This window comes from Centruroides vittatus, unplaced genomic scaffold, assembly GCF_030686945.1.
Source record: "Centruroides vittatus isolate TY-2023 unplaced genomic scaffold, ASM3068694v2 contig_575, whole genome shotgun sequence".
Taxonomy (NCBI): domain Eukaryota; kingdom Metazoa; phylum Arthropoda; class Arachnida; order Scorpiones; family Buthidae; genus Centruroides; species Centruroides vittatus.
The window spans coordinates 1700405-1715495 of NW_027122344.1; the positions used below are offsets into that span (position 1 = coordinate 1700405).

General features: G+C 29.5%; 1 protein-coding gene across 12 annotated transcripts in view; it reads right to left on the reverse strand.

Moving 5' to 3' along the window:
* Window positions 1-15091, reverse strand: part of LOC136979043 (CLIP-associating protein 1-like) — a 196749-nt gene that overhangs the window by 93668 nt on the left and 87990 nt on the right. For all 12 annotated transcript variants that reach the window (XM_067274926.1, XM_067274923.1, XM_067274925.1 and 9 more), the window contains one exon: window positions 6608-6701. In XM_067274926.1, the coding sequence (XP_067131027.1) occupies window positions 6608-6701 (94 nt within the window). The remainder of the gene's footprint in view (window positions 1-6607; window positions 6702-15091) is intronic.

Sequence of the window (15091 nt, forward strand, 5' to 3'; positions counted from 1 at the left end):
ACAAATTTTGAAAAAACTAATATTTGTACAAATTTGATATCTTATAATACTGTGTTGTAATAAATGTTTTAGGATGTCATTTTGTAATATGGCAAATGGAATGAACACTACATTTGAATTATTTTAAAATCATCATTCTGGAATCCGTCGTTATATGTATAGTAGTTCAAACCTGAAAATGGCTAGTAAAATTAGCTGAAAACATTTGTCGTTAAAATTAAATGCTAAATTTAAAGGTGTTTTTTGTTTTTCTGACCACATTGTCCAGTTGGATATTCCTTTTGTAACAAAACTATTAATTAAAAGACAAAATTTTCAGAATGAATAGTTAAACTATTGTTCATTATTCATATCAATGATAAGAAAATTTAATTATGAACCAAAACTCATATTTTTTTAATTGTATAGTTTCAATTAAATAAATAATCTCAAAAACATATGCATAGAAATGGGTTTTAATTTTATGTTAACTTTAAACTTTTAAACATTTAAAGTTTATCTTCTAATATCACCGATATTCATTATTTTGCATTTCTAATTATATAATTAAAAAAATGTTTTTGATTTTAATATCATTACCATACTTATATTTATTAAATACAGAAAAAAAAATAATTTTCACCAGAAAAAGTTAATTTACATAACTGAAAAAGCATTATGTAATTTCACAAGTAGACAGATTTTATATTAAAATAATAATAATAATAATAATAAATGCAATGTCACATCTGATTTTAAAAGTTCAATATAAACAATCAAAATTTAAAAGAATTGTTCATTTACACCAAAATGTTTAATTTTTTTTGTAACAAGTATGATTCTATAATAAAATTTACAAAATATCTTGATATATTTATCTGTGACAAAAAAATCTTTACCAGAATTATCCAAACAACAGCATTTTTATAAATTTGAATTTATAGATTTCCCAAAAAAATTCTGTTATAAAATCTAAATAAAAATGTATTTACAACTGATTATATAATGCTAAAATTTTAACAAAGTATATTTGTAATGAAGAAGAACAAAAGAATACCAAACTGGATAAAACAAACAGAAAAACTAAACCTTTTCTATATAACATTTTTTATAAAATTTACATTTTGAACCTTTTTTAAAGTTAATTTTCAGGCTGTACAAAACTGAATTCAGGAAATATATCATGGAAAGTCATTAAATATTTCCTAAAATAAATTATATAACCTGAAGAAGGCCTTTAAAGCAGGACAAAAAACATTAGTTTTTTAAAAATTAAATGCTGAATTGCAAAGTTTGGAATATATATATATTAAAAGTTTAGTTTATAATATCTATATAACTTAAATGTATAACACAAAACATTTAATTCATAAAAAAACTTATAAAGTACTGTACATAATTTTTTAAAAGATTACAAATGCTTTTTCAAATATCTAAAAAGAGCATTTTTTAACATTTTGAAGTTTGTGAATATCTGTAATTGATTTAAGCCTTAAGTAGACAAAAGTACTTTTAATTAATATAATAAGCTTATAACATTATTTTGTGTTATACATTAATTTATACAGGATGATCAGAAAGTCCCTTATATACAGTCAAACCTGTTTTTGTGCGGTCTTTCTCTGTGCGATTATTTTTGTGCGGTATATGAAAGTTTCAATCAAATTGGAACATAATTGACTCCTGTAAAATTTTTAAAAACTCTATTGGTTGTTTTCTATGACATCAGCAGGTTTTTTCATTTTTTATTCAGTAAAATTTTTTTCTCATACGTTTATTTCGGTCCCCTCTTATTTTAATAGCATAAAAACCATAAATATTATGTTATATTTGAACAGATGCGGTAAGTTAGCTCCCCTCCAGCTTTAGACTGCAGGTGTGAAATTTCATGCCTTGTTAAATGAAATAACACTTCCTGCAGCTATATTTATCAAATAAAATCATTATTTAACAATTATTTTTAACTTTTTAATGTTAGATTCGTATTTAAGTGGAAATAATTAATTAATATAAAAATTAAAATTCTTAGAGGATTTTTTTCCCCATTAGGTGTTGCAGAAAAAGGCCCAAGGAGTTAAAAAAGCAATTCCTAGTTATTTCGTACGGTTTCGAGTTATTTTCTACGCGAGACTTTTTTTATGCGGTCCCTACCCCCCGCATAAAAACAGGTTTGACTGTATACAGTAGAGAGTTGTTAATCGGAACGCTGGTAATCGGAACGATTTTCAGTCGGACTGTGTCGTGCTGAATCGAACATTTTTGATACTAGATTTACTTCTAAAGTATAATTTTCATGTTTTTATATTCTTCAATATATTTATTTTGTTTGTACAAAATAAAGAAATAATTTTTAACGATACAATAGCCTCGATTATTATTATAAAAATTTTCGTTTGGCTTAAAATCGACGAAAATTCAACGTGAAGCGACGCGCAATGGAGAAAAATTTGAACATCGGACAGGTTAATGTATTTTTTCGTACATAATGGGTAATCGGAACAAATGACTAATCGGAACAACCCCAGTCCCCAATTGATTCTGATTTTCGACTCTCTACTGTAATAGTTACGTGAAGAAAGAGAACATGTTTGTCATGAAAATTTAAAAAGAGTGGTCATATTTGCTTCTTTCAAATGTGATCTGTATGCTGTGGAATGTGTTGCCTCTTGGTATGACAGAAGAAATTGGCAACAATGCTGAGTGAGTTTTCTTGAAAGGACACAATAGCTAACACCATTAAGGAGTGTTTAGAGTGGTGACTGTGTGGGTCCATGAACATCCAATCACTAGCAAAACAGTGTGTGATATAATGAATGAATTTACTGTGCATTTTGGCAAACAATCACCATCATGGCTAATGTTATTGGGCTGGAAAAAAGAAAACTTTTGCAATATGAAGTGCCATAGAGTGGGAGGCTGAGCACTTTATGGAGATTTGTGCTGCTGCAGAGGAGTCAATCATATGATTGCCAATGAAGTCAGCATGCAAATATGCTGCAGAGTTAAGTATTCAAAGATCAACAAATACAAGACTACATGAAAAAGGCTTGCAAGTGAAGAGTTTTCATCCAGTATTAGTTAATGTTGCAATGCTTTCCAAGAGCAATGGACCTGAGAAAATCATTTTTTATATAAATATGCAATTTATCATAGCTCTTAGAACTGCAATGTGTTTTTATGAACTGGAAAAAATCCTCATTTCTCTAAGAAAATCAAAAATAACCTGCCTCATGTTATGGTTTTTGGCAGGCATAACTGTGGACATCTGTTTGGTCTTCATTTCTTTGAAAGCCTTGTTAATCAGAACAGTTATCTTGGCATGCTAAAGGATAGTTCACAGCAAAGGGAATTGTCAACACCATTTGGTTTCATCAAGACAAGAGTATGATGTGTTCTGACATTTTAAAAAATGCCACAATTTTGTTGAGACCGTTAAGAAAAATTATCACACTATGTCATAGCTGCTTATAATCACAATGCATCAAAAAATTTCTTTGAACTTTATTTTTAATATATACTTATTATAACATATTTTATTACCACAGTGAATTAGTGAAAATTAAAAGAGTTTTTCAATTTTAAAATATTCTTAGATTTAAAACATTAGTAGTTTGAAACCATTTAGTCCATTAGATGAAAATTCACAGTTTATGAATATACATGGAATTACTCTTATATGAAACTGTTTTACATGTAAGCAACATTATTATGAACTAGCTATCTCATTAATAAAGTGTGCAGTAATTTATAGATTTCAAATTATTCAAATACAAAATTTTATGATTCTTAATTTAGATTATAATAAAATTTACAAGCACAATTGTTGTATCTCTATAGGAATCTATATTTACCAGTGGCATGCAGTGCCATTTGGCGATAGGGAAGCTGTGTTTCCATAAAAATTATAAACAAATACTGGAAATGACAAAAATAAACAATTTACAATACAAAATGCTACTCACAAAAAACCTTTAACCGGTGCAAATTAAAATTTAACAGTCACTACAAATGCTTTCAGACCCCTCCTGGGCCCTTCCTCAGGTTAAGAATTGTGTGGAATGATTTTTAAAGATAAAAAAAAAGAATGAAATCATGCGTTTAACAGCATCGAACATAAAAGTCTCTACGTAACATCAAATGCCATTTTAAAAATTTTTCTTCATTATTCATGTAGTGGTCATAGAGTCTTGATGCCAGGCGAAACCACACATCATAAACGTTACCTTACCCTCTTTACACTCCTTTCTTTAGGCATAAGATGCAGTTAATCCTTTGGCTGCATTAGAGCTTACCAAGCCGAGGAAAGAGTGATCTCATCTCTAGAATTAACAATGATGTACTGTAAACCCTATAGATCTCGATCTGCTCCAACCATTTGAGATGGTTCAAACATGTAGTGGACAATTAACTTAGCATTCAAAAAGCATTCAAGTACCTGTACATAGGTTCAACGAAATATGCTGTTGGGCTCAGACTGAAGGAGCATATGCGTGACATTCAACACAATAAATGTTATCCACTTTATTATCAACTTATGCATCTGATCCTGAGATCATAGCGGACTTTTCGAATGCTAAGTTAATTGTGACCACATCATGTTTGAATCATCTCAAATGGTTGGAGCAGATCGAGATCTATAGGGTTTACAGTACATCATTGTTAATTCTAGAGATGAGATCACTCTTTCCTCGGCTTGGTAAGCTCTAATGCAGCCAAAGGATTAACTGCATCTTATGCCTAAAGAAAGGAGTGTAAAGAGGGTAAGGTAACGTTTATGATGTGTGGTTTCGCCTGGCATCAAGACTCTATGACCACTACATGAATAATGAAGAAAAATTTTTAAAATGGCATTTGATGTTACGTAGAGACTTTTATGTTCGATGCTGTTAAACGCATGATTTCATTCTTTTTTTTTATCTTTAAAAATCGTTCCACACAATTCTTAACCTGAGGAAGGGCCCAGGAGGGGTCTGAAAGCATTTGTAGTGACTGTTAAATTTTAATTTGCACCGGTTAAAGGTTTTTTGTGAGTAGCATTTTGTATTGTAAACTGTTTATTTTTGTCATTTCCAGTAATTGTTTATAATTTTTATGGAAACACAGCTTCCCTATCGCCAAATGTCACCGCATGCCACTGGTAAATATAGATTCCTATAGAGAGGTTTCATGTCGACATCACGAGTGACGTCATGAGCATGCGCAATTGTCCAGCGCCATCTTTGTGACTGTGACTTGTTTACGTTTTGTGTGTGTTCACGTGTGCTTTAATTGTAGTTCTTGTGTTGTTTTTTTTTCGTCGCGAATATCACTATGGTGATTTGTTGTGTAATTGGGTGTAATGCTAGTTCACTCAAGAACAAAGGAACATCATTTTTTAAAATTCCCGGCATTATTTGTCATCAAGGATCCCAAACTGAGGAGGTTTCACGACGAAGGCAAACTGCATGGCTCTCGAGAATTAACCGGAAAAATTTCGTTACGAATAAAGTGAATATCAATACAAGAGTTTGTCAGAAACATTTCATTTCAATATTTACATTAATAAACACTAAGTTATATTTTAAAACCTAAAAAAGTTTACTGATTTGCTTATATTAATTTAGCTAGGTATAGTGCATTTATAAACGAATAACTAATGTAATTTCAGGCTTTAGCTAGTGCAAACTTATAAACATTACACGTTAAAACTAAAAGCAAGTAGGCTTATTATATGCTAGTTTCAACTAGAAAATAAAGGCACTGAACAATTTGAATTAAAAAATTTCCACAGCTGTTTTTAATTAGACTTACTTTCAGACAAAAATTCTTAGTTAAGAAATACGTAAAAACACGAGTTTAAACAAACAAAAGAAAACATATCTTTCCAAGCAATATTACTTCACTGTTATTCATTACTTTTACTTTTATATCAGGAGAAACCCAGCCACTTGTTAAATAGTTATGACCTGCTAGAATAGCCCGCAAGAAAAGAATCTTTTTTAACTTAATCCATGATAATAGAACTGCAGTATTTTTGTATGTTTAAACTAAAAAAAGACGTCGAATAACAGATCACGTGCAAGCTAAGCGAGCGAAAACTACCACAAAAATGGCGAATGGGCGGAGCAAACGTGTGTTTTATCACGTGACATGCAACCTTGAAACCTCTCTATAGAGATACAACAATTGTGCTTGTAAATTTTGTTATAATCTAAATTAAGAATCATAAAATTTTGTATTTGAATAATTTGAAATTTATAAATTACTGCACACTTTATTAATGAGATAGCTAGTTCATAATAATGTTGCTTACATGTAAAACAGTTTCATATAAGAGTAATTCCATGTACATTCATAAACTGTGAATTTTCATCTAATGGACTAAATGGTTTCAAACTACTGTTTTAAATCTAAGAATATTTTAAAATTGAAAAACTCTTTTAATTTTCACTAATTCACTGTGGTAATAAAATATGTTATAATAAGTATATATTAAAAATAAAGTTTTAAATCTTCAAAAATCATTTAAATCAAAATAAAAAACTTCTAAATTAGTCAGAACATTATAAGTGCTGAGAAATATATTAAAATATATTTTACAACAAAAATGAATACAAAAATAAGAAATAGAAACACAGGTCATACTCACTATTTGAACTTAAAGGTGGTTTCGGTGTTGCAAAAACATTTCGTCTGACTGGAGGGGCACTACTCGCTCGTTTGGAGGCTGCTTTGTTTGATGACTGAAATAGTTTTATAGACTATTTATTCTCATAATTTCTTTAATACAATAACATTTTTAATATTAAAAAAATATAAAATATTAGAATGGACATAATTTCCTGAAAATGAGAATAATTTTTATAACTTTTTCTTAGGGATTATTCTGTCACTAATCAAATCACCAAAAGTTGATAATATTTTAAATTTGATGATAAACTTCTGAGATCATTTCATCAAAAGATGATCTCAATTTCTCAAGAACTATGCCTTCCAGTATTCTAACTTCTTGGCACTCTTATTTTTCCAAAAAACCAATACTGACAACAAAATATACTGTGCTTAATATTCAGCATTCAATGAAGATATATGCACCAACTAAAACTTATTGGCAGTGGTGCATAAGTACCAACATTTCCTATTTGAGAAATATAGATAGGATTTTTAGAAAGAGGAGCAGCTATAAAATAACTATAATGCATAAGCAGAAAAACTACTGCTCCTGTACAGCAGTGTTAAGTAACATTTCTATTTTTAAAATTCTCTAGAAAATTTAAAATTGAACTTAATGTTTGTAAGTAAGTTGTTTTACGATTCTGTTTTAGTCTCTCTCTTTCCAAATGCATATAGTGTGTAAAAATTAAAATAAAATTTTTAACACTAACAGCATTATGCCTAAAAGTAGAAGAATTTGGACTCTTTTACAGATGTTAAAGTATGCATTTTATATTAGAAAGCTGATTCCGTTGTCAATGTTGAAATAAATTTGACTTAATTTTCGGTGGTGGCATATTGATGGGGAGGTAGTTTACACCAGTTATCACAATATTTGATGCAAGAATACCTCCCCCATCAGAAATGCAGAAGAATTAATTACCTCCATGGCAACTGACCATATCTTATATAAGAGGAAAAAACAATTTCCTTGACCTATGGATGAATCTCAAATTCAATGACCAACAAACAACCTGAGAATTATCCTAAACAATGGACTGATTAGCAATGACAGATACAAAGGAAGGACTACAGTAGCTTAAGTCCTCCCCATTGACAATATATTTGTTCAAACTTCAAAATATCGTTTTAAAAACACTTATAGAGTTTATCAGAGTTTGTAATCATTATGAACATGTCAATAAAAAGTACTTATTATTCAAATATTTTTAATTTTTAAGTTAGCTCCCCCTTTAATTACTTCTGAATCTGCCACTACTGATTAGTTTTTTTTGCAAAAATATCTTCCTCTTGCTATAAAATCCAATGCTACACACATTTAACCTAAATTCAAACAGACTTGACCATAAGCAGTATTAAAAAGTTGCTAAATTCAAACACAGGCATTTATTTTCACACTTGTGATTTTAATATGTATAATTCCAACTCACATCAATCAAACGTACTGGATGAATGTACTTCTTCTAATGTAGCCTTAATCCTTCCAGTTAATTTCTTTCACGTTTTTTCTAACGTTTTCGTCCCACCCTGGGCCATCTTCAGGAATATAATGAATGAACGTGTAGAATTAGAACGTATACATCGAATGCCTTCCGATTCAAATTACTGTGAAATTTTCTAATTCTACACATTCATTCATTATATTCCTGAAGATGGCCCAGGGTGGGCCGAAAACGTTAGAACAAACGTGAAAAAATTAATATGTATATTTTGTTCCATTCATACTATGGCTCTTTTGAAATCTAAAAATTAATCAAAACTAATCTTCAAATAGTCTTTCAACTCTGTTTCGATTCATATAAAAAAAAAAAAAAAAAAAGTCTCTCAAGGAGCCAGAATACATTTAACATATTAATGTTTTTGGAATAAATTCATCCTATCTGCAGATCTAAGTTATATTAATACATTAAGCATTTTCTGATTCCTTGAGACTTTTCAGTACTTTTTGCATTTTCATTTAATCAAAGCATCTGAATTTTTTACCCAAATGTCATTTTATATTTACCCATTAGCATTTGTCTTTAAGAAATTATTTATGACAAAGTATAAATAAGCTATTTATTAGTTAAAAGTCAGAAAATTAGAGACATTATAATCTCAAAGTAAAATCAGCATAATTGTAAGGATACAAGTTAATTACTAAATTAAATATATATATATATATATATATATATATATATATACACACACACACAATACATACATGCATGCATGCATAATATGTATGAGATAATTATAATTAAAGAGCAAGCAATTCAGAGCTCATTGTAGAAAAAATTATTGGGCAGATCTTGACAAAATTTGAAACTTGTCAATATAATGTACAGTGCATATTACATATTTTCTAACAAATTTTGGGAATTGAGAAACAAAGTGCAATAATTTTATTTCAATTGAAATGTGCAATTGACAAAAATATGGCTCTGTGTGCCTTCCACTTCCAATGCTTTATAAACTGCATTTACTGCACAACACACTTGACCTATTCTTGCACTTGTGAAATTCTGTATTTTAAAATAGCTAAGTAGGAACATTGCCTTGACAAATGAGGCTCTTTAGGTAGCCCTACATAGCTGAAAGTCAGTGGTTCCAATCTGATGATTCTGGCAGCCATGTCATTGAAAATGATTAGTTAATCGCTCTTTTGTGCAAAAATGTTACAGTAAGGCCTCCATATTTAAGATGATATGTGTTGATGCGTTGAAGCTACTTGTCTGAGTACCACAATCTTGCATAAAGATTGTAGTACTCAGAGAATTTCTCTGCTGTAGCACTGGAATTACAAAGTTTTAAACATATCTCTGTATCTAGTAATTAACTAGCAACTAACTGAGCACGTTACTGGCACAAATACAGAGTTTTCTTCAAAGAAAAAAAATAATGATAAAGGATGTTATGAAATCACACTAAACCATTATCTTTGGTGAGTGCAATGGAATTTGTTGGTGAACATGTAAATTTTCATCAGATCAAATATGGCAATTATGCATTCACATCACCAGTGGTGATAAAAACTTTCTACTTCAAAGTATTTGACTTAATACTTCTATTCATTTTAAAATCAGAATGGCAGTGGTGATATTCAGCAGGTTCGCACAGGTTTGCCCGAACCTGTTGGTAAAATTTTCAGTTTCCTGAACCTTGTTAAACACACACAACATTTCTCAGTGGTTTTGTTTCTTTTAAAAAATATATTAAAATATACGTATTATACTCTGTAACACTACTAAACTAGAGCCTTATACCTCGTTCGCACCGAGCATTTCAATCTAGATTGTGAGCAAGGTCGGGGACTATGCCTTGGTGCGATCTCTCTCGACCATTTCAATCTCGACCGAAATGAGGTTTAATCGCGATCGATTCAAGAGAGTTCTTGAAACTAGATCCAGTCATAAGAGAGATCCCACAATTGCACGCACGAGAGATAATACAAGATGGCTGTGGAACACGTGTCGGGCTATGCACAGCGAAATAAAAAGGATATTGTATTTCGAGAGATGATGAAATCTGTCTATTATCAGCAGTGCCATTCGGGGTGAAAAATTTCTGTGCCTAAAAGAAAAAACAAAAAGGTTGACAGCATTAATATACTATTGTTACCTGGTCTTCGCCCAGGGCCCCTTACATTCCAAATACGCCACTGATTATTAGATATATCGCAAGAAAAGGTATTGTATTTATTTCTAGCCAAAACTTCCATTTTGTTTGTCAGTGATTGTTAGGGAAAAATTTTCTGCTAGCGAACCCTTTGTTAAATATTTCGAATATCACCACTGCACATCACCATTTAAACACAAAAATGAGTCATCATTCCACAGAATTTGCCAGAGCCATTGCATCATCAACCATTCTATAAACTACAAATCATGGCAAATATTTTCTGCTTATCATTATCATTAGAAACCAATTCTTGACTGTGAGTTATTTCATATGTATAAAAATGCAAGATTTTTCTGTAGTGTTGAACTGAATATTTAGCATTATTCAGAATTCAAGTATATTCAGTCGCAAAGTAAGTAATTGGTATTTAGCAAAATACTAAACACGTGTATTTGATATTCAAACTGATACTTCTTCAAAGTCAAATTATGTGGCCAAATAACCTCTTTTTAGTTTGAGGAGAGAGAGAAAAAAGGAAGAAAGAAAAATACAAGATAAAATGAAAAGAACACTTAAAAAATTCAATATAAAGGATATTTAAAAATATTGTTATTTATTCCATTTCAAAATAAATACACAGTGGAACCTCAGTATATGTCTGCTTTAGAATACGTCCAATTCGGAATACATCCTGTTTGGACAAAACAAATTTTGCTCAGTATACGACTTAATTCAATTATATGCGCCATCTATGAACAAATAGCACTATCGGTGTACTAGACCAGACTAGACGTTCACGGTCCCACGGTTTATAACTCTGTTAAATTTATTCTGATTTTAATTTGTAAGTAAAATTTTATTAATTTTATTAATCATGAATTGCAAAAAGGCAAATGAAAGGCAACAGAAAACTAAAAAAATGACTAAAATTACAATGGAACTGAAAAAAGAGATTGTTGAGAAATATGAAGGTGGCATGCGTGTTCGAGATTTAACTGTTGCATACCGTATTCTGAGAATGACGATATCGACAATCATGAAAAATAAAGACATTATAAATCTGCTAACGTTGTGAAAGAGGTTTAATCAATTTCTGAACAGACTATTAGTATTAAGGAGAGTTTGATTTGATTTGATTTTGATTTAATGATTTAAATAATATAATACAATATACTGTAATAACTTTAAAAATCTATAATAAAATTTATTTTTTTATTAATATGCTCAAACAGTGTTTAAATTATTTTACAACCCCGTTAATATATCATATCAAGAGGAGATTTTTTTTACATGAGAACAGATTAATCATTTTTACATTACTTCTTATGGGAAAGGTTGGTTTGGTATACGTCCTATTCAGTATAAGTCCAAACATCAGGAACGGATTAAGGTCGTATACTGAGGTTCCACTGTAACTTTAATAAATAACCTTGAGCAAATATTTGTTAATAGGATTGTAATGAAGAAACAGTAAAGCTTTTCCATTCATAAGAAGTAAATGATTTTTTGATCGTCAAATGCTTCACGTTTCACTGAACATACTGTATTCACTAAATGCAATACTTTGTGGGACTGTCAAAAAGCATCAGACCTCAATGACAAGATTTTAATTTTTTACTTTTATCTCATAAAAATATCTTTTTTAAATAAAAACATACAAACTTTTTTATTAAATAGAAAATGATGCTTTTTACCTTACAATAAGCCAGTGATTTCCAAAGTGGGCACTACAGCCCCCTTTGGGAGCAGAAGGAGACTCAAGAGAGCGTTAGGGGGCATTAGAAGACAAAGAGGATAAAAACTCCTTTTAAAATAAAAAAATTTTACTATTGAATTAAAATTGGATAAATTGTAAAATCAATTTTTGAGACACATGACTATGTGTAGCACACAAAAAGGGAATTTCTGTAAATGTAATGAGAAAATATACAAGTTGCAATCATATGAATAACTATTGGAAAAATTGATCAATTCATTATGAAATTATTAGAGAAATTTATAGTTGCTCATAAAACTGTCAGTGGCTTTAAGCTCAGTGTAACAGTGTAATCTTATTAATATATAAAAACATATAGGAAAAAGTAGAGTAAGATAGTAAACTTAAGCCTTTTTTGTTTAAATAAAGTTGACAGTGAACCTTATACTTTCATTTTGACAATTTTAACTATTATACTAAAACATGCAATAGCACAAAACTTTCATCATAATTTATATTCAAAAATTTTTCTATGAAAAATATTGTCAATTTCTTCATTACTAGTGTTTGAAAGAATCTGGCTACATAATATTTAAAATAATAAGAGTTTGTCGTCTTACTCCAACCATAAATCATCATCATTTATTATTGTCCATTGGGAATTTATTCCCTGTTACAAGGGGGTTTACATTTACGTTGTTTACTTGTTTTTTTCATAACAATACTTTTTGATTTTTTTAATTTACACATTTTTTTCACAATACATCTCATACATTTGATTTGATTATTACAATTTTTTTGTCATATTACATTAATGATATCTTATTTTAAATCTTAGTTAATGTTAACTTGTTTTGTTGTTATAAATGTCAATTATTTTATTAAAGTAATTATAAATTTTATATAAGTTCTTTTTACTCATTTTATTGAAGTTTATTAACAATTCTATTAGCGAGTTGCAATTACAAATCCGAGCCATTTCATAGTGTTCACGAATATCGTTTAATTTTTGACATTTTAATATTAAATGGTAAGGTGATAAATCGTCGGAGTTACATAAAAAACATTTTTTAGTTGATAAGTTTATGTAAGTATTGTTAACATAAAGCGAATATTTATTTAAACGGAGTTGTACTATAAGACGTTTTACATTCAAATTAACCGAATACAACATATATGATTGAACAGATCGTATTTTAAATATGTCTAAGTACCAAGGATAATATTTACTGCTGTATAGGGAGAGTTGATCTTTGTTTATGGATTGTGCTATAGCTGAGTTCAAAAGTAGTGAGTAACCTGTTTTCCAATCTTGAATGTTATCTTGAAATAGTAGTTCTGATACTCCAAAAGAATTGAAAATAGTTTTTAGTTTGTTATGCCATAGCTGTTTGTTTTTTTGAAGATTACTTTGCTTGATATTTTCATGATATAGAGCAATCAAATTGTTGTTGCTATTGAATTTGAGTCTGTAATAAAATTTAATAATACGTTTTAATATGAACAGAAAGGACCATATACGATTAGTTTCATGACTTAGTGCATATCCGGGTATTGTCCGTTCTAACTGAAATAATCTGCGTAGATAGTAAATATGAAAAAGTTCTAACTTATAGAGATGATCCAAGCTCCAAATGGGACTGGCTTAGAAAATCATAGGATTAATAATCAAATTATAAAGTTTCATGCGTATTCTTAAGTCAGAAGTTTTCAATCTACTGCATAAAAACAAAAGATTATCGATTGCTTGTTTAACTTTATTGTTGAGTTTAGAAATATGCGATTTAAAGGTTAGATTCCAAAGTTAATTCCTGGGTAATTTATCTCATTAACAGATTGTAGAAGGATATTTTCATGATAAATTTTTGTTTCGTTAACAGATATTTTACTGTTGTTCCGGAAAATAATTATTTTAGTTTTACTTGGATTGACTGCTAGATATTTAGACTTAAAATGCGAATTTAATTGATTAATTTTCCTTTGAAGAGAAATTTTTGTCGGTGCTACCAAAACCAAATCAGCAGCAAAGAGAATGTAATGAAATGCTTCATTGCCTATAACTATACCATCATTTGCTTCAGAAAAAAGATGATCTATATCTTTCAAGTAAAAGTTAAATAAATGTGGAGATAATGGATCTGCTTGAAGGATATCACGGGAATGTGTTAATAGTGGAAGAATATTTTTACCGTGCTTAATCTTTATTTTATAGTTTTGAAATAGTATTGATATTGTTCCTATAAATTGATAACTAGCACCACTCTCCTTAAGTTTTTGTTGTAATAATGGAACATATACTGAATCAAATGCCTTTGTAATATCTATAAAGGCAGCATACGCTTTTCTATGTTTTTTTAAGAGGTATAATTGGATAATCATGAGCAAGGTAAATATTGCAAATTCGGTGCCTTTATTTTTTGTATAAGCAAATTGAAATTCTGCTTCTAACTCGATGATTTTGATCCAATGTCGGAATTTTTTAGCAAGTATCGAGGTGAAACATTTTCTAAGGGTGGATAGCAAGGCTATAGGTCTATAGTTTTCTGGGGCCATCTGGTCTCCCTTTTTATAGATCATCGTTATAATAATGGAATTCCAAGATTTAGGATAGGACATTGTGCTGTACATAGCATTGAATAGTTTCAATAATTTTATTTTAGAATTCATTGGTAACATTTTTAAAAATTTGGTTGGTATGTTATCATCCCCAGGGGTAGTATTGTTTTTTGTTTTTTGAATTACTTCGTCGAGTTCATTCATGGTCAAGTCAGAATTTAAATAATTGTCATAGTAGTTAATATTTCTTTCCATTGGAATTTTTAAATTATTTATAGTGAAGCTTTGATAGAATTTCTTCCAAGTTTCGAATTCTATACCAATGTTGTTATCCCTTAGATTAGCTTTTGGTTGAAATTTTCGAATAGTGTTCCAAAATATTTTACTATTATTACTATTATTTATTAAATTTGATTCAATTCTACAAAGGTAGTTTTTCTTTTTTGTCTTAATTAAGTTATTGCAGTTTCGTTTGGCATTCTTATAATTAATCAAATTTTCTTTATTAGGATTTTGCCTAAAAATTTTTAAATCTTGTTGCTTCCGCAGTTTTTCTTTGTAACAGTCGAAATCATACCAGATTTTTTTATTTTTATTTTGCGGGTA